The 23,645-nt window shown below is 48.7% G+C and overlaps 1 protein-coding gene across 3 annotated transcripts in view; it reads right to left on the bottom strand.

The window, feature by feature from the left end:
- LOC134932055 (tropomodulin-3-like) overlaps positions 1-23,645 on the bottom strand; it is a 282,067-nt gene that overhangs the window by 14,737 nt on the left and 243,685 nt on the right. For all 3 annotated transcript variants that reach the window (XM_063926090.1, XM_063926089.1, XM_063926091.1), the window contains exon 8: positions 22,227-22,370. In XM_063926090.1, coding sequence (XP_063782160.1) covers positions 22,227-22,370 — 144 coding nt within the window. The remainder of the gene's footprint in view (positions 1-22,226; positions 22,371-23,645) is intronic.

Raw genomic sequence — 23,645 nt, 5'->3', positions numbered from 1 at the left:
CTGTCAGAAGGAGACATCGGTAAAGCCGACTTTAGGAAACGGCGAGGGGGAGACGTCTCGAATTCCAATTTGTACCCCTGAGATATCACCTGAAGGATCCAGGGGTCTACTTGCGAGTGAGCCCACTGCGCACTGAAATTCATTGAGACGGGCCCCCCACCGTGCCTGATTCTGCTTGTAAAGCCCCAGCGTCATACTGAGTGCTTGGCAGAGGCGGGAGAGGGTTTCTGTTCCTAGGAACTGGCTGATTTCTGCAGCCTTTTTCCTCTCCCTCTGTCACGGGGCAGAAATGAGGAACCTTTTGCCCGCTTGTCCACGAAAAGACTGCGCCTGATAATACGGCGTCTTCTCATGTTGAGAGGCGACCTGGGGTACAAACGTGGATTTCCCAGCTGTTGCCGTGGCCACCAGGTCTGAAAGACCGACCCCAAATAACTCCTCCCCTTAATAAGGCAATACTTCCAAATGCCGTTTGAAATCCGCATCACCTGACCACTGTCGTGTCCATAACCCTCTACTGGTAGAAATGGACAACGCACTTAGACTTGATGCCAGTCGGCAAATATTCCGCTGTGCATCACGCATATATAGAAATGCATCTTTTAAATGCTCTATAGGCAAAAATATACTGTCCCTATCTAGGGTATCAATATTTTCAGTCAGGGAATCCGACCACGCCAACCCAGCATTGCGCATCCAGGCTGAGGCGATTGCTGGTCGCAGTATAACACCAGTATGTGTGTAAATACATTTTAGGATACCCTCCTGCTTTCTATCAGCAGGATCCTTAAGGGCGGCCATCTCAGGAGAGGGTAGAGCCCTTACAAGCGTGTGAGCGCTTTATCCACCCTAGGGGGTGTTTCCCAACGCACCCTAACCTCTGGCGGGAAAGGATATAATGCCAATAACATTTTAGAAATTATCAGTTGTTATCGGGGGAAACCCACGCATCATCACACACCTCATTTAATTTCTCAGATTCAGGAAAACTACAGGTAGTTTTTCCTCACCGAACATAATACCCCTTTTTGGTGGTACTCGTATTATCAGAAATGTGTAAAACATTTTTCATTGCCTCAATCATGTAACGTGTGGCCCTACTGGAAGTCACATTTGTCTCTTCACCGTCGACACTGGAGTCAGTATCCGTGTCGGCGTCTATATCTGCCATCTGAGGTAACGGGCGCTTTAGAGCCCCTGACGGCTTATGAGACGTCTGGACAGGCACAAGCTGAGTAGCCGGCTGTCTCATGTCAACCACTGTCTTTTATACAGAGCTGACACTGTCACGTAATTCCTTCCAACAGTTCATCCACTCAGGTGTCGACCCCCTAGGGGGTGACATCACTATTACAGGCAATCTGCTCCGTCTCCACATCATTTTTCTCCTCATACATGTCGACACAAACGTACCGACACACAGCACACACACAGGGAATGCTCTGATAGAGGACAGGACCCCACTAGCCCTTTGGGGAGACAGAGGGAGAGTTTGCCAGCACACACCAGAGCGCTATATATATACAGGGATAACCTTATATAAGTGTTTTTCCCCTTATAGCTGCTGTATCTTTAATACTGCGCGTAATTAGTGCCCCCCCTCTCTTTTTTAACCCTTTCTGTAGTGTAGTGACTGCAGGGGAGAGCCAGGGAGCTTCCCTCCAACGGAGCTGTGAGGGAAAATGGCGCCAGTGTGCTGAGGAGATAAGGCCGCCGATAAGGGGGCGGAGCCTATCTCCCGTTTTTCTATGTATTCTGGCAGGGGTTAAATGCATCCATATAGCCCAGGAGCTATATGTGATGCATTTTTTGCCATCCAAGGTGTTTTTATTGCGTCTCAGGGCGCCCCCCCCCAGCGCCCTGCACCCTCAGTGACCGGAGTGTGAAGTGTGCTGAGAGCAATGGCGCACAGCTGCAGTGCTGTGCGCTACCTTGTTGAAGACAGGACGTCTTCTGCCGCCGATTTTCCGGACCTCTTCTGTCTTCTGGCTCTGTAAGGGGGCCGGCGGCGCGGCTCTGGGACCCATCCATGGCTGGGCCTGTGATCGTCCCTCTGGAGCTAATGTCCAGTAGCCTAAGAAGCCCAATCCACTCTGCACGCAGGTGAGTTCGCTTCTTCTCCCCTTAGTCCCTCGATGCAGTGAGCCTGTTGCCAGCAGGTCTCACTGAAAATAAAAAACCAAAACTAAACTTTTCACTAAGCAGCTCAGGAGAGCCACCTAGTGTGCACCCTTCTCGTTCGGGCACAAAAATCTAACTGAGGCTTGGAGGAGGGTCATAGGGGGAGGAGCCAGTGCACACCAGGTAGTTCTAAAGCTTTACTTTTGTGCCCAGTCTCCTGCGGAGCCGCTATCCCCATGGTCCTTACGGAGTCCCCAGCATCCACTTAGGACGTTAGAGAAACATTTTTCTGGTCTGTGTCTAGAATCAGACCCAGAAAGGTCAGGCGCGTTGTAGGGACTAGCTGGGACTTCGGTATATTGGGAATCCAGCCGTGCCCCTGCAACATCCTCACCGACACGCTGTCCAGCAACTTCTCCCGAGATCTCGCCTTTATGAGGAGATCGTCCAAGTATGAGATAATTGTGACACCCTGCTTGCGCAGGAGCACCATCATTTCCGCCATTACCTTGGTGAAAATTCTCGGGGCTGTGGAAAGCCTAAACGGCAACGTCTGAAATTGGTAATGACAGTCCTGTACTGCAAATCTCAGTAACGCTTGGTGAGGAGGGAAAATCGGAACATGAAGATATGCATCCTTTAGGTCCAGGGACACCATCCAACCCCCCCCCCTCCAGGCTGGCGCTGTCCGCTCTGAGCGATTCCATCTTGAACTTTAACTTTTTCAAGTACAAGTTCAGGGATTTTAGATTCAAAATGGGCCTGACCGAACCGTCCTTGCTGGAGAAGAGGAACTTTGACTATCACCTGTTGAAGATACAATTTTTGAATTGCAGTCAACACTAACTCCCTCTCTGACGGGGAAGCTGGCAGAGCAGATTTGAAAAACCGGCGAGGAGGCACGTCTTCGAATTCCAGCCTGTATCCCTGAGAAACAATCTCTATAGCCCAGGGATCCACCTGTGAGTGAACCCAGACCTGGCTGAAAAATCGAAGACGTGCCCCCACTTGAGCTGACTGCCCCCGGGAAGCCCCAGCGTCATGCGGTGGACTTTGCAGATGTAGGGGAGGACTTCTGCTCCTGGGAACTAGCTGCATGCAGGTTTTTTCCCTTGCCTTTTCCTCTGACAAGGAAGGACGATCCCCGTACCTTCTTGCTTTTATTGGAACGAAAGGACTGCATTTGATAATGAGGTGCCTTTTTAGTATGCTGCGGGGGGACATAAGGTAAGAAATTCGATTTACCGGCCGTAGTAGTAGAGACAAGGTCCGAGAGGCCTTCTCCAAACAACTCCTCCCCCTTGTAAGGCAACGACTCCAGATGCCGCTTAGAGTCGGCATCCCCCGTCCACTGTCGGGTCCACAGGAGTTGCCTAGCAGAAATAAACATAGCATTTATTTTGGAGCTTAGTAAACAAATGTCTCTGAGCATCCCTCATATATAAAGCAGCATCTTTGATATGCTCTAGGGTCATTAGAATGGTATCCTTATCTAGGGTGTCAAGTTCCGTAGATAAGGAATCTGTCCATGCTGCGACAGCACTACACACCCAGGCCGATGCCATAGCCGGTCTAACGATAGTACCGGAATGTGTGTAAATGTGCTTCATGGTAACCTCCTGCTTACTATCAGCAGGATCCTTGAGGGAAGCTGTATCCTGAGAAGGCAGTGCCACCTTCTTGTATAAGCGTGTCAGCGCCTTGTCTACCTTCGGCGAAGATTCCCATCGTATCCTGTCCTTTTGTGGAAAGGGATACGCCATAAGAATCCTTTTGGGAACTTGTAGTCTCCTATCTGGAGATTCCCAAGCCTTTTCGCACAAGTCGCTTAGTTCAAATGAGGACGGAAAAGTGACCTCAGGCTTTTTCTCTTTATACATGTGTACCCTCGGTGTCAGGGACAGGGGGTTCCTCAGTGATATGCAAAACCTCTTTAATGGCAATAACCATGTAACGAATACCTTTCGCCACCTTTGGTTGTAATTTTGCATCCTCATAGTCGACACTAGAGTCAGTATCTGTGTCGGTATCTGTGTCAGTGATCTGGGATATGGTGCGTTTTTGAGACCTCAAAGGTCCTGGTGCCACAGGGACAGGCATGGTCTGACTACCTGACTGATCCCAAGCTACAGCCTTGTCTGATCGTTTATGCAGTAAATTTACATTTGCATTCAAGACATTCCACATATCCACCCAGTCCAGTGTCAGCGTTGCCGACGGCGACCTGACCATCATGCACTCCCCCTCCTCCTTAGGTGAGCCTTCCTCGTCAAACATGTCGACACACACGTACCAACACACTTCACACACACAGGGAATCTCTTTTCTGAAGACAGGTTCCCCCTGAGGCCCCTTGGAGAGACAGAGAGAGAGTATGCCAGCACACACCCCAGCGCTATATAACCCTGGAGAAAAAATAAGAATTTACTCACCGGTAATTCTATTTCTCGTAGTCCGTAGTGGATGCTGGGAACTCCGTAAGGACCATGGGGAATAGACGGGCTCCGCAGGAGACTGGGCACTCTAAAGAAAAGATTACGTACTATCTGGTGTGCACTGGCTCCTCCCTCTATGCCCCTCCTCCAGACCTCAGTTAGGGAAACTGTGCCCGGAAGAGCTGACATTACAAGGAAAGGATTTTTGGAATCCAGGGTAAGACTCATACCAGCCACACCAATCACACCGTACAACTTGTGATAACCTTACCCAGTTAACAGTATGAACAACAACTGAGCCTCACTCAACGGATGGCTCATAACAATAACCCTTATTTAAGCAATAACTATATACACGTATTGCAGAAAGTCCGCACTTGGGACGGGCGCCCAGCATCCACTACGGACTACGAGAAATAGAATTACCGGTGAGTAAATTCTTATTTTCTCTGACGTCCTAGTGGATGCTGGGAACTCCGTAAGGACCATGGGGATTATACCAAAGCTCCCAAACGGGCGGGAGAGTGCGGATGACTCTGCAGCACCGAATGAGCAAACACAAGGTCCTCCTCAGCCAGGGTATCAAACTTGTAGAACTTTGCAAAGGTGTTTGAACCCGACCAAGTAGCCGCTCGGCAAAGCTGTAAAGCCGAGACCCCTCGGGCAGCCGCCCAAGAAGAGCCCACCTTCCTTGTGGAATGGGCTTTTACTGATTTTGGATGCGGCAATCCAGCCGCAGAATGAGCCAGCGGAATCGTGCTACAGATCCAGCGAGCAATAGTTTGCTTTGAAGCAGGAGCACCCAGCTTGTTGGGTGCATGCAGGATAAACAGCGAGTCAGTCTTCTGACTCCAGCCGTTCTGGAAACATATATTTTCAAAGCCCTGACTACGTCCAGCAACTTGGAGTCCTCCAAGTCCTGAGTAGCCGCTGGCACCACAATAGGTTGGTTCAAATGAAACGATGATACCACCTTTGGGAGAAATTGGGGACGAGTCCTCAATTCTGCCCTGTCCATATGGAAGATCAGATATGGGCTTTGACATGACAAAGCCGCCAATTCCGACACACGCCTAGCCGATGCTAAGGCCAACAGCATGACCACTTTCCACGTGAGATACTTTAGTTCCACGGTCTTAAGTGGCTCAAACCAGTGGGATTTCAGGAAATCCAACACAACGTTAAGATCCCAGGGTGCCACTGGTGGCACAAAAGGGGGCTGAATATGCAGCACTCCCTTAACAAACGTCTGAACCTCAGGCAGTGAAGCCAGTTCTTTTTGAAAGAAAATGGATAGGGCCGAAATCTGGACCTTTATGGACCCCAATTTTAGGCCCATAGTCACCCCTGACTGTAGGAAGTGCAGGAATCGACCCAGCTGGAATTCCTCTGTAGGGGCCGTCCAGGCCTCACACCAAGCAACATATTTTCGCCATATACGGTGATAATGCTTTGCTGTCACGTCCTTCCTAGCCTTTATCAGCGTAGGAATAACTTCATCCGGAATGCCTTTTTCCGCTAGGATCCGGCGTTCAACCGCCATGTTGTCAAACGCAGCCGCGGTAAGTCTTGGAACAGACAGGGCCCTTGTTGCAGCAGGTCGTGTCTGAGAGGCAGAAGCCATGGGTCCTCTGTGCGCATTTCTTGCAGTTCCGGGTACCAAGTCCTTCTTGGCCAATCCGGAACAATGAGTATTGTTCTTATTCCTCTCTTTCTTACTATTCTCAGTACCTTGGGTATGAGAGGAAGAGGAGGAAACACATATACCGACTGGTACACCCACGGTGTCACTAGGGCATCCACAGCTATCGCCTGAGGGTCCCTTGACCTGGCGCAATATCTTTTTAGCTTTTTGTTGAGGCGGGACGCCATCATGTCCACCTGTGGCAGTTCCCATCGCTTTGCAATCTGTGTGAAGCCTTCTTGATGAAGTCCCCACTCTCCCGGGTGGAGGTCGTGTCTGCTGAGGAAGTCTGCTTCCCAGTTGTCCACTCCCGGAATGAACACTGCTGACAGTGCTTGCACGTGATTTTCCGCCCACCGAAGAATCTTTGTGGCTTCCGCTATTGCCATCCTGCTTCTTGTGCCGCCCTGGCGGTTTACATGGGCGACCGCCGTGATGTTGTCTGACTGATCAGCACTGGCCGGTTTCGAAGCAGGGGCTCTGCTTGACTCAGGGAGTTGTAAATGGCCCTTAGTTCCAGTATATTTATGTGTAGAGAAGTCTCCAGACTTGACCACAGCCCTTGGAAGTTTCTTCCCTGAGTGACTGCCCCCCATCCTCGGAGGCTTGCATCCGTGGCCACCAGGACCCAGTCCTGTATGCCGAACCTGCGGCCCTCGAGAAGGTGAGCACTCTGCAGCCACCACAGAAGAGACACCCTGGCCCTTGGGGACAGGGTGATCAGCCGATGCATCTGAAGATGCGATCCGGACCACTTGTCCAATAGATCCCACTGAAAGATCTTTGCATGGAACCTGCCGAAGGGAATGGCTTTGTATGAAGCCACCATCTTTCCCAGGACTCGCGTGCAGTGATGCACCGATACCTGTTTTGGTTTCAGGAGGTCCCTGACCAGAGATGCTAATTCCTGGGCCTTCTCCACCGGGAGAAACACCTTCTTCTGTTCTGTGTCCAGAATCATGCCCAGGAAAAGCAGACGCGTCGTAGGAATCAGCTGCAACTTTGGAACATTCAGAATCCAGCCGTGCTGTTGCAACACTTCCTGAGAGAGTGCTACGCTGATCAACAACTGCTCTCTGGACCTCGCCTTTATGAGGAGATCGTCCAAGTACGGGATAACTATAACTCCTTTCTTCCGAAGGAGTATCATCATTTCGGCCATTACCTTGGTAAATATCCTCGGTGCCGTGGACAGGCCAAACGGCAACGTCTGGAACTGGTAATGACAGTCCTGTACCACAAACCTGAGGTACTCCTGGTGAAGTGGGTAAATGGGGACATGCAAGTAAGCATCCTTGATGTCCAGCGACACCATAAAATCCCCCTCTTCCAGGCTTGCAATAACCGCTCTGAGCGATTCCATTTTGAACTTGAATTTCTTTATATAAGTGTTTAAGGATTTTAAATTCAGAATGGGTCTCACCGAACCGTCCGGTTTCGGTACCACAAACATTGTGGAATAGTAACCCCTTCCCTGTTGAAGGAGGGGGACCCTGATAATCACTTGCTGGAGGTACAGCTTGTGAATTGCCGCCAGTACTACCTCCCTTTCCATGGGGGAAGCTGGCAAGGCTGATTTGAGGTAACGGCGGGAGGGGAGTCGCTTCGAATTCCAGCTTGTATCCCTGAGATACAATTTGTACAGCCCAGAGATCCACCTGTGAGCGAACCCACTTGGTGCTGAAGTTTCGGAGACGTGCCCCCACCGCACCTGGCTCCGCCTGTGGAGCCCCAACGTCATGCGGTGGACTTAGTGGAAGCAGGAGAGGACTTTTGTTCCTGGGAACTGGCTGCATGGTGCAGCTTCTTACCTCTACCCCTGCCTCTGGCAAGAAAGGATGCGCCCCTGACCCTCTTGCCTTTCTGAGAACGAAAGGACTGCATTTGATAATACGGTGCTTTCTTAGGCTGTGAGGAAACCTGAGGCAAGAAAGTCGACTTTCCAGCTGTCGCTGTGGACACGAGGTCCGATAGACCGTCCCCAAACAAAACCTCCATGTGTTTTTTAGAATCAGCATCTCCTGTCCATTGCCGAGTCCATAAGACCCTCCTGGCAGAAATGGACATAGGATTAATTCTAGAGCCCAGCAGGCAAATGTCCCTCTGAGCATCCCGCATATATAAGACAACGTCTTTTATATGGCCCAGGGTTAGCAAAACAGTATCCCTGTCGAGGGAATCTATGTCGTCTGACAGAGTATCTGTCCATGCTGCTACAGCACTACACATCCAGGCTGAAGCAATAGCAGGTCTCAGTAGAGTACCAGAGTGTGTATACACTGACTTCAGGATAGCTTCCTGCTTTCTATCCGCAGGCTCCTTTAGGGCGGCCGTATCCTGAGACGGCAGGGCCACCTTTTTAGATAAGCGTGTCAGCGCCTTGTCCACCCTAGGGGATGTTTCCCAATGTAACCTGTCCGTTGGCGGGAAAGGGTACGCCATCAGTAACCTCTTAGAAATCACTAGTTTCTTATCAGGGGAACTCCACGCTGCTTCACATAATTCATTTAATTCATCAGATGGGGGAAAAGTCGCTGGCTGCTTTTTCTCTCCAAACATATAAACCCTCTTGGTATTAACAGGGTTAATCTCAGAAATGTGTAATACATCTTTCATTGCAATAATCATGTATCGGATGGCCTTGGTCATTTTAGACTGTAAATGTGCCTCATCATCGTCGACACTTGAGTCGGACTCCGTGTCGACATCTATGTCAACCATCTGAGATAGAGGGCGTTTATGAGCCCCTGACGGTTTCTGAGTCGCCTGGGCAGGCGCGGGCTGAGACCCCGGCTGTCCCAAGGCTGCAGCGTCATCAAACCTTTTATGTAAGGAGCTTACATTGTCGTTTAAGACCTTCCACATATCCATCCAATCAGGTGTCGGCCCCGATGGGGGCAACACCACACTTATCTGCCCTTGCTCCGCCTCCACGTAACCCTCCTCATCAAACATGTCGACACAGCCGTACCGACACACCACACACACACGCAGGGAATGCTCAGACTGAGGACAGGACCCACAAAGTCCTTTGGGGAGACAGAGAGAGTATGCCAGCACACACCACAGCGCTATATAACACAGGGATTTTCACTTATAATAAGTGATTACCCAATAGCTGCCTTATATGTTTTATTTGCGCCTAAATTTATGTGCCCCCCCCTCTCTTTTTTACCCTTCTTGTACCTGGATACTGCAGGGGAGAGCCTGGGGAGCTGCTTCCAGCGGAGCTGTGAAGAGAAAATGGCGCTGGTGTGCTGAGGAAGAAGGCCCCGCCCCCTCAGTGGCGGGCTTCTGTCCCGCTTTCTGTGTAAAAAAATGGCGGGGGTTTTTACATATATACAGTGCCAGACTGTATATATGTATTTTTATTGCCAAAAGGTACTTCAATTGCTGCCCAGGGCGCCCCCCCCCCCCCCAGCGCCCTGCACCCTACAGTGACCGGAGTGTGTAAGTGTGCTGGGAGCAATGGCGCACAGCTGCGGTGCTGTGCGCTACCTTACAGGAGTCTTCTGCCGCCGATTTCGTTGTCTTCAAGCTTCTGTTCTTCTGGCTCTGCGAGGGGGACGGCGGCGCGGCTCCGGGAACGGACGATCGAGGACAGGTGCCTGTGTTCGAAACCTCTGGAGCTAATGGTGTCCAGTAGCCTAAGAAGCACAAGCTAGCTGCAAGCAGGTAGATTTGCTTCTCTCCCCCCTTAGTCCCACGTAGCAGTGAGTCTGCTGCCAGCAGAAGCTCACTGAAAATAAAAAACCTAATAAATACTTTCTTTACTAGTAAGCTCAGGAGAGCCCACTAGGAGCACCCAGCTCTGGCCGGGCACAGATTCTAACTGAGGTCTGGAGGAGGGGCATAGAGGGAGGAGCCAGTGCACACCAGATAGTACCTAATCTTTTCTTTAGAGTGCCCAGTCTCCTGCGGAGCCTGTCTATTCCCCATGGTCCTTACGGAGTTCCCAGCATCCACTAGGACGTCAGAGAAACACAGATGGTTTACCCAGTAGCGCTGCTTAATGTATTAACGCCAATAATGTGCCCCCCCTCAACTTTAAAACCCCCTTTCACCGTGTGTCAAGCAGGGTACAGTCCGGGGAGCTTCCTCTCAGCGGTGCTGTGGAGAGAAAATGGCGCTGGTGAGTGCTGAGGGAGAAGCCCCGCCCCCTCGGCGGCGGGCTTCTGTCCCGCTCAAACTTACTAAAAAATGGCAGGGGCTCTTTTATATACATGTACAGTGCCTACCTGTACATGTAAAACAAAATCACCAAGTAGGCGCACGGTACCAGTGATGTTGATAAAAACACAATTTATTAACATAAAACCAATAACAAACTGATTAACAGACACAACACTACACAGAGCATATAACTGAGGTATTATACCTTATAATTCACACATAAAGTGTATAAATAAGTGAAAGGGACACTAATATGCAGGAGAACCCGTCTCTGTAAGATAGGGTTAATCTCTCACATTAATTCCATATCAGACAGTTTAAATGAAAAGGAAGTCCTGTAAACTGATGTAATTAGCGTTTGTGACCATAAAGGTGTCCAGATTTAAATAGTGTTTCCTTGGAGCAAAATAAACCAGCCGATTAATGTTACTCACTGAGACGTAATGATCTCTTGCTGTACGGGATAAATGGTTAAGAAACCGCTTGTTATCACCCTGTGCATGGGTGAGACATCCGTCAGCGGTATATTCAGATGAAAGCCACTTCTTTCTGTGCAGCACCAGTTGCCTGTATTAGATCACCATACAGATCCTCCAGCTTGCTGAGCGACGCCCGGCCGGGCAGGAGGTAACAATGTTCCAAATGCAAGGAGAGTTAGAGTGGAGTGATTGAATCACAGGCTGGATCATTCACCGGTAACTTGTAACAAACGGCTGAAAGTGATGGATGTCGTGCTCCGTGGGACACTTAATGGTCAAGTGTGGCCCTTACTTCTGTACCCTCAACGCGTTTCTCCGCACCTCAGGCGGCTTCTTCAAGAGGCCTCTTGAAGAAGCCGCCTGAGGTGCAAAGAAACGCGTTGAGGGTACAGAAGTAAGGGCCACACTTGACCATTAAGTGTCCCACGGAGCACGACATCCATCACTTTCAGCCGTTTGTTACAAGTTACCGGTGAATGATCCAGCCTGTGATTCAATCACTCCACTCTAACTCTCCTTGCATTTGGAACATTGTTACCTCCTGCCCGGCCGGGCATCGCTCAGCAAGCTGGAGGATCTGTATGGTGATCTAATACAGGCAACTGGTGCTGCACAGAAAGAAGTGGCTTTCATCTGAATATACCGCTGACGGATGTCTCACCCATGCACAGGGTGATAACAAGCGGTTTCTTAACCATTTATCCCGTACAGCAAGAGATCATTACGTCTCAGTGAGTAACATTAATCGGCTGGTTTATTTTGCTCCAAGGAAACACTATTTAAATCTGGACACCTTTATGGTCACAAACGCTAATTACATCAGTTTACAGGACTTCCTTTTCATTTAAACTGTCTGATATGGAATTAATGTGAGAGATTAACCCTATCTTACAGAGACGGGTTCTCCTGCATATTAGTGTCCCTTTCACTTATTTATACACTTTATGTGTGAATTATAAGGTATAATACCTCAGTTATATGCTCTGTGTAGTGTTGTGTCTTTTAATCAGTTTGTTATTGGTTTTATGTTAATAAATTGTGTTTTTATCAACATCACTGGTACCGTGCGCCTACTTGGTGATTTTGTTTTAGTTGTTTCACTTTCAGGAGGCCGGCTACCACCTAACCAAGTGGCTGCCATTACCAGTGCTATATTTGCACGACCCTGTTCAGCGCCTAAAAACCTTTTTTCTGTCTACCTGTACATGTATATAGACTTTTGCCATAGGAGAGGTGTTTTATTGCTGCCCAGGGCGCCCCCCTTGCGCCCTGCACCCTTACAGTGACCGGAGTGTGTGAGGTTTATGGGAGCAATGACGCACAGATGCGGTGCGTTACCTCAGTGAAGCACCGAAGGCTTCTGCCGCCTGAGACGTCTTCTGTCTTCGTTTCTTCTGGCTCTGTGAGGAGAACGGCGGCGCGGCTCTGGGGTGAACGCCCAGGACGAATCTGTGTTCACTCCCTCTGGAGCTAATGGTGTCCAGTAGCCGAGGAAGCAGAGCCTATCATTTAAGTAGGTCTGCTCCTCTCTCCTCAGTCCCTCGATGCAGGGAACCTGTTGCCAGCAGTGCTCCCTGAAAAAAAGAAAAAATTCTAACAAAAATGCTTTCTAAGCAGGAAACTCAGGAGAGCTCCATGCAGTGCACCCATTCTCCTCTAGGCACAGTCTAAAACTGGGGTCTGGAGGAGGGGCATAGAGGGAGGAGCCAGTGCACACCCAGAGTCCAAAGTCTTTCTTAAAGTGCCCATGCCTCCTGCGGAGCCCGTCTATTCCCCATGGTCCTTACGGAGTCCCAGCATCCTTTAGGACGTTAGAGAAATCACGTTATCAACGGTAAGTTATTACCATAACGTATATTTCTCTGGCTGGGTCCACAGGATTATCCACAGGATAATATTGGGATTCCCAAAGCCATTTTAGTGGTGGGGACGCTCCTGATTGCACAAGAGGACCTTTCGCCCGAAGTCTGCGTCATGAGAAGCAAAAGTATCCAAGGCATAATGTCTAATGAATGTGTTTATGGAAGACCATGTGGCTGCCCTACATATCTGTTCTGCTGAAGCACCCTGTTGTGTTGCCCAAGAAGGACCTACCTTACGTGTAGAGTGTGCAGAAACATTAGCCGGAATAGGGAGATCTGCATGAGAATAAGCTTCTGATATTACCATTCGCAGTCATCTTGCCAGCGTCTGTTTACTAGCAGGCCAACCTCTCCTATGGAATCCGTAGAGGACTAGAACTAGTACGATCTATGTAGATTCTTAAAGCCCGGACGACGTCCAGCGACGCTTCCCCCGCAGAAAGCCCCGATACCTGAAAAGCTGGGACTACAATCTCTTCATTCAGGTGAAACTTGGATACCACCTTTGGAAGATAACTAGATCTCGTTCTGAGAACTGCTCTATCTGGAAAAAAACTTAGGAAAGGAGACTTACACGATAATGCTCCTAAATCTGACACTCTTCTGGCTGACGCCATTGCCAGTAAAAAAAGAACTTTAACCGTTAACCACTTAAGATCTACTCTCTCAAGTGGTTCAAACAGAGGACCCTGGAGAAATTTAAGAACTAAATTCAAACCCCAGGGAGCTGCAGGAGGAACAAATGGAGGTTGAATATGTATTACTCGTTGAAAAAACATACGTACATCCTGTAAATCAGCAATCTTTTGCTGAAACCATATAGTTAACGCTGATACTTGAACCCTCAAGGAAGCCACTTTCAACCCTTTATCCAAACCTGCCTGAAGGAAATCCAAAATTCTAGCTACTTTAAAAGATCTCGGATTTAATTTTTTTCCAGTACACCAATGAATATAGGCTTGCCATATTCTATGATACACACGGGAAGAAGAAGGCTTTCTTGCTCTAAGCATAGTTTGGATTACTTGTTTCGAAAATCCTTTAGCCTCTAAGATAGAGGTTTCAACAGCCACGCCGTCAAAGACAGGCGATCCAGATGACTGTGGCAACACGGACCCTGCGTTAGCAGATCTGGACGTTGAGGGAGCAGTATCGGCGCTTCCATGGACATTCTCAACAGATCTGTGTACCAATGCCTTCTTGGCCAAGCTGGAGCTATTAGCTTGAGGCTGCACTCTCAGCAGCCCTGCGACCATGCGGCTTCCTTCCGCACCAAGCAAAAAACTGATTTGACTGAGTCAGTGGGCGGGACTATATGGTAAGAGCCTCAATGCATCCTGGGAGGCCAGAAAGCTAGTGAACGGGTTGGTGACATTTTCGCTGTCGCTTGACAATATCCCAATGTTATCCTGTGGATAATCCTGTGGACCCAGCCAGAGAAAATCAATTGCAGCGTTTCCATACGGAACTTGGACACTCACAAATTTGTTCAGTGATTTGAGGTTTAGTATAGGCCGGAAAGACCCATTGGGTTTCGGGACTAGAAACAGGGTCGAGTAGTATCCTCCGCCTCTCTGGGACAGGGGTACCGGCACTACCACTCCTGTATCCAGGAGGGAACGCACAACCAGGTGTAGAGCTTGCGCCTTTAACGGGTCCGAAGGAATAACCGTCGTGCAGAACTGGCGAGGGGGACGTCTCTGGAAAGAGACTGCGTACCCGTAAGAAACGACTTCTCGCACCCATGCGTCTGAAGTATTCTTTAACCAGGCCTGGGTGAATTGCAGAAGTCTGCCTCCCACCCTGGGATCCCCCAGGGGGAGGCCCACCCCGTCATGCAGCAGGCTTGTCTTGTTTGGAAGCAGGCTGATGGGCGGCCCAGGATTGTTTTGTTTTGGGCTTAGTGGTTTTGGGAACCCGAGCTTGTCTCAGGTATGTCTGAACTTTTGCTTTCCCACGAGGTAGAAAGGAATGAAAAGTGGTACTCTTTGCCTTCTATGCAGGATTGGTATTCGGGAGAAATGCAGTCTTAGCAGCCGCTAAATCAGTCATGATCTTATTCAGATCTTCCCCAAATAGAAGTACCTCCAAGGTCTTTTTGGAGTCCAGGTCCACCTTCCATGACCTCAACCACAGAATTCGACGAGCCAGGATGGACGTAGTTGACGCCTTGGCCGCCATTACACCTGCCTCAGGGGACGCCTCCTGAATATATTGGGAGGCGGTCAGATATATCCTGAAGCAGCTCATCTTCTATTGCCTGTACCCATGCTTCAATTCCTTTTGCGGCCCAAGAGGCTGCTATATTGGGTCTATGTACAGCACCGGTAAGGGAGTAACTAGACTTCAGGCATCCCTCCACACGCTTATCTGTCGGTTCCTTTAGTGAGGTAAGAGTGGTGAAAGATAGAGTAGATGACACCACAAGACGGGTGACATGGGAATCCACCGGCGGTGAATTTTCCAACCTGTTACACAACTCTGCAGGGAGAGGATAACGAACTAGCATCTTTTTAGACAGGGAGAATTTTTTTCATGGAGAAGACCAGGGTTCCTGACGTATGTCTACTAAATGGTCAGAATGCGATAAGACTACTTGTCTACCTTCTGACGTTTAAACTTATCAGGTTTCTTAGACGCAGTAGTGGGATCTACTGGGATCTACTGGGATCATCATCGATTTGCAGAATCAGCTTAATAGCCTCCACTAGGTCAGGGAGATCAACCTGAGTTGTAGGTTCCTCGTCAGAAGCAACTGTAACAGTGTCCGACGGATCAGTAAACTCCCCATCCTCATCAGAAGTATCATCTGAGATATTAGTGGATTGTGAGGAGGAAGCGGCCTGCTTAGATGACTCCTTGACCCCAGAGGGATGTGGGTTAAATATATGTCTAACCAACGATTGATTCAATTGTTGTATCTGGGTACACAGAGTATCCGCCCAGGGCGGATTTACCACAGGGACAATATGTGGCTGCAATGGCACAGGAGGTTCCACAGGGGGCGTAAGGCGTGTCACAAGTGTATTAAGCATAGTAGAGAATGCCGGCCAAGGTGGCTCCTGATTAGTTACAGGAGCTGCGGACTGACTGGGAGATGTATGGCACATATTACACAGACCATCATTCAAAGCTTCTCCCTCAGGCAATTCCCTGGCGCATGCGCTGCATGATACAGGAGCGTCCATGGATTTCCTGCCCTTTGTGTTAGGCATTTTAGTGACTGTAACCGCAGAGCGTACGAGTACGATACAGCCAGACAGAGTACAATACCTGTGAATAAATCCCCTAGTATGTGACAGCGTACACAGTACACAACACCAGCGTCTAAATCCGGAACTATGTGACTGCGTACACAGTACAAAACACCTGCAAATAAATCCGATATGATGTGACTGAGTAATCAGTAGAATACACTTAACGGTAAATACTGTGCAGCACTATATATGAGACCCTGACGCACCTAGTCCTAGGGTACAGAACACAGTGCTATATACAGCTGGGATACACTGAAAGTGACCGCTGCGATCGGGCTACCACGGACGCCCCTGGTTGCTATGACCACGACGGGAGTTCTTCCTAACACTGTTTACTGGACGGTGCCAGGGCGACGCCGGGGACCTTTGACGCACAATGTGATCACATGACCGGGGCGTATGCACGTCACGCGAGCCGAGACAGAAGCAGTCAGCTCCCCCGGTCTCTGCTGTTCTTCCCGCCGGCGGGTCCTCATCACTATAAAGGTATTTAATTTTATACACTGTTCTGTTTTGCTCACCTTGATGAAGGGGCGTTTGTGCCCCAAAACATTGGAATGCAGGTCGATATGACAAATGAAAGAACATGACTGTTTGAAGTATCTACGGCTTTCCAGACTCAGTGCCGCTGATTGGAGATACATACATATACACACCCTAGGTGATTCATCGCGCACTATGGGCGCTCTGCACACCGTCGTAAGGGGCTACGCCCCCTTAACCCTTGCATGCCCTTATGGCACGCAATATTTTTATTATATGGAGTATTACCTCCAATTATAATTGTGTGAGTGGTTATATATTGCATGGACAAAGGGCGTGCAATGGTTAAGGGGCCGTAGCCCCTTGCAATGGTGTGAACAGCGCACGCAGGGCCTGATGAATCACCTAGTAGGTGCTGTGGTTGGGGGAGTAGCGGGTGCAGGGGAGACGCGGATGGGGGAGGGGGTCCAGGGGTGCCGTGGGTGGGGAAGGGGTGGTTGTGAGGGTGCCGCAGGTAGGGGAGGGGCTGATGCAGTGGTGGAGGGGCGGGTGCGTGAGTGCTGCGAGTGGGGGTCCGGAGCCACCGCGGGTGGGGGAAAAGCGGTTGCTGGGGTTCCGCAGGTGGGGGAGGGGGTGGGTGCAGTGGTGCCACAGGTGGGGGAGGGGTGGGTGTAGGGGTTCTGCGGGTGGAGGAGGGGGTGCGGAGCCACCGCGGGTGGTGGAGGGGTGTGTGTGGGTGCCGCGGATGGGGCCCGGAGGTACTGTGAATGGGGGGGGGGGGAAGGGGGGGGGGGCGGGTAATGCTTCTTCTGCTTCTCCTCCTGGAAGCAGCTAAGCTGCTGTCCTCCCTTTGGCAGTGGCTCTCCCGGAGACTCGCACAGCAGCCAGACACTACTGTTAGCGCCGGTGTCCCAATGCGCCGCATTACAGGGAAGATGATGCACTCAAACTACAGCTCTCAGGAGTAGTTTATTTAGTGCGTGTGCTTCCCTGTAATGCGGCGCGTTGGAACACCAGTGCTAACAATAGTGACTGGCTGGCAGAACTGACTGACTCGCTGAATCAAAGTAAAAGGTGAGAGTGCACTGCCCACCCACTGCACAGCCACCTTTTACATTGTTTCAGCGTCCAGACATTACCCTCCGCGATATCACCCACTCTATCCGTTACATTAGCCATCTCGGGGCTTCCAGGCCGGCAGCTCAGGTGCTGTGTTGCGGAGTCAGGGCCTCTGGGGATCTGGGTGCGGCTGTGGCGGGGAGGCACTTTTGTGACATCACGTGCAGAGGAGGCTCCGGGGCTCAGAGAGTATGCGGCGCAGGGAGGGCTATGAAAGCCTTCCGCTGCGCCGCTTTCATACACATCTATGCCGGTGGCCGCAGCAGCTTTTGTTCCACCTGCGCCGCGGCTAGGGAGTGGGGATTGTTGATGCCAGAGGGGACAGGCGGACTGGCAGCAGGACCCATCTACAGTGCAGAGACTTGCTGCAGATGCAGTGGCATACCCTCCAGCTGGACCTTTTTGGCAGGTACAGGAACTTTTTTAATGGTCTGTACTGATTTCTGGCTCTCCAAACTTCCACTGAAAGTATAGGAAAAGGGGCGTGACCACGCCACTGTGCCCGTGGCCACGCTCCCTTTTTGGATTTGAAGTGATTTTTATGTGTAAATTGTTGGAGGGTATGTTGCTGCAGATGCAGTGGACCTGGAGCTGATGCTCCATTAGCCCCATTGTTAATCCTGCTCTGGGAACACACAGCAGTCAGTCAAAGGGCAGAACCTCCCATTGGATGTAACCTGTGCGGGAGGGCGTTTCTCGCCCAATCAGCTGTGGGCTGGGTGTGATAGACCTGCTGCTAACCCAATGAGAGCTCCTAGCCATGCCCAGCGTTAGACACACAGGCACAGATCTGGGCTATATATATATATATTTTTTTTTTTATTGCTCAAAAAAATAAAAGGGAACACTTAAACAACACAATGTAACTCCAAGTCAATCACACTTCTGTGAAATCAAACTGTCCACTTAGGAAGCAACACTGATTGACAATCAATTTCACATGCTGTTGTGCAAATGGAATAGACAACAGGTGGAAATTATAGGCAATTAGCAAGACACCCCCAATAAAGGAGTTGTGCTGCAGGTGGTGACCACAGACCACTTCTCAGCTCCTATGCTTTCTGGCTGATGTTTTGGTCACCTTTGAAAGCTGGCGGTGCTTTCCCTCTAGTGGTAGCATGAGACGGAGTCTACAACCCACACAAGTGGCTCAGGTAGTGCAGCTCATCCAGGATGGCACATCAATGCGAGCTGTGGCAAGAAGGTTTGCTGTGTCGTCAGCGTAGTGTCCAGAGCATGGAGGCGCTACCAGGAGACAGGCCAGTACATCAGGAGACGTGGAGGAGGCCGTAGGAGGGCAACAACCCAGCAGCAGGACCGCTACCTCCGCCTTTGTGCAAGGAGGAACAGGAGCAGCACTGCCAGAGCCCTGCAAAATGACCTCCAGCAAACCACAAATGTGCATGTGTCTACTCAAACGATCAGAAACAGACTCCATGAGGGTGGTATGAGGGCCCGACGTCCACAGGTGGGGGTTGTGCTTACAGCCCAACACCGTGCAGGACGTTTGGCATTTGCCAGAGAACACCAAGATTGGCAAATTCGCCACTGGCGCCCTGTGCTCTTCACAGATGAAAGCAGGTTCTCACTGAGCACATGTGACAGACGTGACAGAGTCTGGAGACGCCAAGGAGAACGTTCTGCTGCCTACAACATCCTCCAGCATGACCGGTTTCGCAGTGGGTCAGTAATGGTGTGGGGTGGCATTTCTTTGGGGGGCCGCACAGCCCTCCATGTGCTCGCCAGAGGTAGCCTGACTGCCATTAGGTACCGAGATGAGATCCTCAGACCCCTTGTGAGACCATATGCTGGTGCGGTTGGCCCTGGGTTCCTCCTAATGCAAGACAATGCTAGACCTCATGTGGCTGGAGTGTGTCAGCAGTTCCTGCAAGACGAAGGCATTGATGCTATGGACTGGCCCGCCCGTTCCCCAGACCTGAATCCAATTGAGCACATCTGGGACATCATGTCTCGCTCCATCCACCAACGCCGCGTTGCACCACAGATTGTCCAGGAGTTGGCGGATGCTTTAGTCCAGGTCTGGGAGGAGATCCCTCAGGAGACCATCCGCCACCTCATCAGGAGCATGCCCAGGCGTGGTAGGGAGGTCATACAGGCACGTGGAGGCCACACACACACACTACTGAGCCTCATTTTGACTTGTTTTAAGGATATTACATCAAAGTTGGATCAGCCTGTAGTGTGTTTTTCCACTTTAATTTTGAGTGACTCCAAATCCAGACCTCCATGGGTTAATAAATTTGATTTCCATTGATAATTTTTGTGTGATTTTGTTGTCAGCATATTCAAATATGTAAAGAACAAAGTATTTAATAAGAATATTTCATTCATTCAGATCTAGGATGTGTTATTTTAGTGTTCCCTTTATTTTTTTTGAGCAGTATATATATATATATATATATATATATATATATATATATATCTCGATATGCATTTTATATCTATCTATAAACAATGCGGGGTCCGAGACCGGATGTATAGATCAGAATACTCGTACAATATATTCTGGTAGAGGTACACTTGTTCTTAACTAACACGACATGACGTAATATGACATGTAGAATACTTAAGTGTCTGTAAAATCACAGCGCTGATGAATCAAGCGGATTTACAGTGGAGACCTTGCCCTGCAGTCCCGGAGACCTGTCGCAGCTACTGTGAGAAGATAGCGCCCAGCGTTTCAGTCAGGGAGTGAGGGAGAGTGTAAGGCAGCTCCAGGGCGGGAACACCAGCAGTAGATGGCGCCCTGTGCTCCCATGCCCTGGTGGATATAGTGGGGTCCCTGCTCTGTCACAGTGTCTATGCCAGAGTTGCGGTTCGTCTCCTTAAACCGCGACCGGAACGCGATTTAATGGCGGGTCCCACCTGGGGGACCCTTTTACCTCCTCCCTTAGTAGCAGCCACGCGATCCAGGAGAGTGTCTGCGGTGGTGTGCCTAGGAACCGGAGCATCTCTGCCGCAAGTAGCCGGGAACAGGGCCAGAAGGAGGATGCAACGCCGCTGGGGAGGTAATGAAGCCACAGCACAGTATGTCACACTGACATATGAAGTGCTGCAGCCCTTGAAGTCTTCTAAAAAGCTTTTTCAGGGCTGTCTAATGCAGCCCCCCTGTTAAGTGACCTGCTTCATGCAGGCACCAACTCTAAAACTGAGCTCACAGTGCCTGGAGGCGGGGTTATAGAGGAGGCCCCGCTATGCATCCTGGGACAGTCTAAAGCTTTAGCCTGTTGGTGTCTCTGGATCAAGATCCATCGCTACATCCCGATATATTCCCTGTGGAACACAGTGTACCCCGCTGCAGAAATATATATCGGTGCTCAAGATGTGACAGAACGTTATATAGACGTAGCCACACTCTTTTATCCCCATGGATGGTGTAACTACTGAACCCGCGATTATGACACATACCATTAAAGTGTATGGGCGATTGCCGGGTATGACTATTTCCAGTACGGCGTGCCATGCAGCATGCCGCAATGTGTATGCCTGTGTATATGTATTGCAGAGATATGTATACATGGGAAGAAAGTGAAAACTGTTCACAAATACAGTACACGTTTATGCACAATTCATTTTGGCATAAATAATGTATGATATTAATTTGTAGGTATTCACAATATTAAAATGTTAATCAGCAATGTATCCGTTCCCTCACTGGCCTCACCAAATAATGCCCAAAAAACGTGAGAGAGATAGAGAAGCACAGGTACAAGCACATCCTGTGTTTGTGACTGCCAAGTAGTCTATTGCAGACTATACTGGCCACAAAAAGAATCATGTTTGGGCCCAAAAAGACCATTGCTACAGATCAGCATCTTATCAGGATGTCAGTAGTCAGATGATGATCGCAGCTGCTTGGCAAAGATAAAGAGGGTTTGGCAGGGCTGTCTCAATGTCCTAAGCATCAACACGGCAGACATTTGCTCTTCACAAGAATTAAATCGCCAAGTAAAGTTAGAAAATTCCAAATGCTAGCATCCTCATTTCCATTAATGTTTCTCAAATCAAAAGCCCAAATGAATCACATCTCCCTATAATTAGTGACACGCCCAACAGTTTAAAACATACATCAAGATATTTATTCTTTGCCTATGAGGAAATGAAAATGTGACATACTGTATATGCAGGTCTATGTCACCCCATTCTCACACCTATCATCAATGAACGATATATACTAGCTGTATAATGTATGTAATAGCATAACTGATCAAAAGGCCGGATTCAAATGTTTCTCCCTACCTCCTATCGCGCCCGCCAGCGGTATTCTAATGGTAATGCCGACGGGCACGACAACTTCATTTCAGCTTGCTACCACCGGAGGTAGCGAGCTGAAATGCATGTTAAAAGACCCGTTTGGGCGCCCAAGCGAGTTTCTTGACGAGCCTAAACCAGACTGTAATAAGCGAAATCAGCGCGATAATGGGGCACATTTGAATATCGCCATTCTATGTCCCGTCACTTTAGACAGTAGATAGCGGGTACAATATCATTTGAATCCGGCACAAAGAGTGTCACAGATGCAACCCTCACAGATTTCACATGGAAGCATAATGAGCTTTAAAAGAAAAAAACAAACAAACAGAAAATTATACCTGATTATCTATTTTTATTTCTCGGAGCGTTTTATTCTCTTTCAGCCCTTCCACCAAAGCCAAGATGCCAGCTCCAGTGACAAAGTTCGATTCAATATTAAGACTCGTTAGAGTTTTATTCACTTTCAGCATATCTGCAAATGCCTAAGGGAGGTAAGAAAACACATGTTTAATGACAAGGTTATTGCCAAGTTAATTCATATATAAAAGGATAAAGCTGTAACTAGAATAACAACCCCTACATATGTCAGCGGCACCACATGACCAAGGTCACAGTAACGGTCATAGAGCTATTACCTGCAAGAACAGCTGAAATGCCCATAATAATATAACTATGGATTAGGGTTACTGCAATCCCAAAGCAAACCAACAAAGACAGAAGATGCTACCAAATGAGGGTATACTGTACATTCAGAAGGTCAAGTATTTTTTTTTTTTTTTTTAGTTTACACATTTCAGCGTTAAGGTTATTTACCATAACACTACAAAACTACACGGTCCACATTAGACATGTTGCCCTCCTATCGATATGTTGAACGTCAACAATTTCTACAACTGTTGTTCTGGGAGGGTATAAACCACTTACAAATAGAATACAGCGCTACTAAATGTCAATTAATAAAAAAAAAAAAAAAATTATATATATATATATATATATATATATATATATATATATATATATATATATATATATATATATATATATATATACACACACACACACACATATATATATACACCAAATTCCAAAAGCCGACACTCCGTGGTAGTCACTGCAATACCTTGCCAGGGTGCTCTCCTGGGTCTTGCCAACCCCCTACCATACAATCCAAAAAGCAGAGGCACTCCCGGACTTCAAACAATTTCACAAAATCGTGGTGATTTATTCGTTTCGGGGTACTGGCCCCCGTCATCAGGACACACGCAACACACAGTGCAAACCAAACACTGTTTAAATACAACTTACAGGACCTGTAAGTTGTATTTAAACACTGCGTGGTTTGCACTGTGTGTTGTGTGTGTCCTGATGACGGGGGGCAGTACCCCGAAATGTTGAATAAATCACCATGATTTTGTGAAATTGTTTGAAGTCCGGGAGTGCCTCTGCTTTTTGGATATATATATATATATATATATATATATATATATATACACACACACATATATATTTATATATACACACACATATACACAGTATTGCATGTGGATAGATGTATAAGGAATTTAGTAATACATATAAAGAAAACTAGTATTCCATATAGAGATTAGACATTTAAAATTACTCGAGTACAGAAGTAGGGACTGGTGGGATTAGTATAGATGATGCTTGATGTAAACAGTTCTCAGTAATTTGGCAATAACGAATGAAATGACAAAAACCGTACATATATAAGGTATAAGAGTAAAACAGTATAATAC

The sequence above is a fragment of the Pseudophryne corroboree genome, chromosome 6, assembly GCF_028390025.1.
Source record: "Pseudophryne corroboree isolate aPseCor3 chromosome 6, aPseCor3.hap2, whole genome shotgun sequence".
Taxonomy (NCBI): Eukaryota; Metazoa; Chordata; class Amphibia; order Anura; family Myobatrachidae; genus Pseudophryne; species Pseudophryne corroboree.
This window is presented reverse-complemented; position numbering and strand designations above follow the sequence as displayed.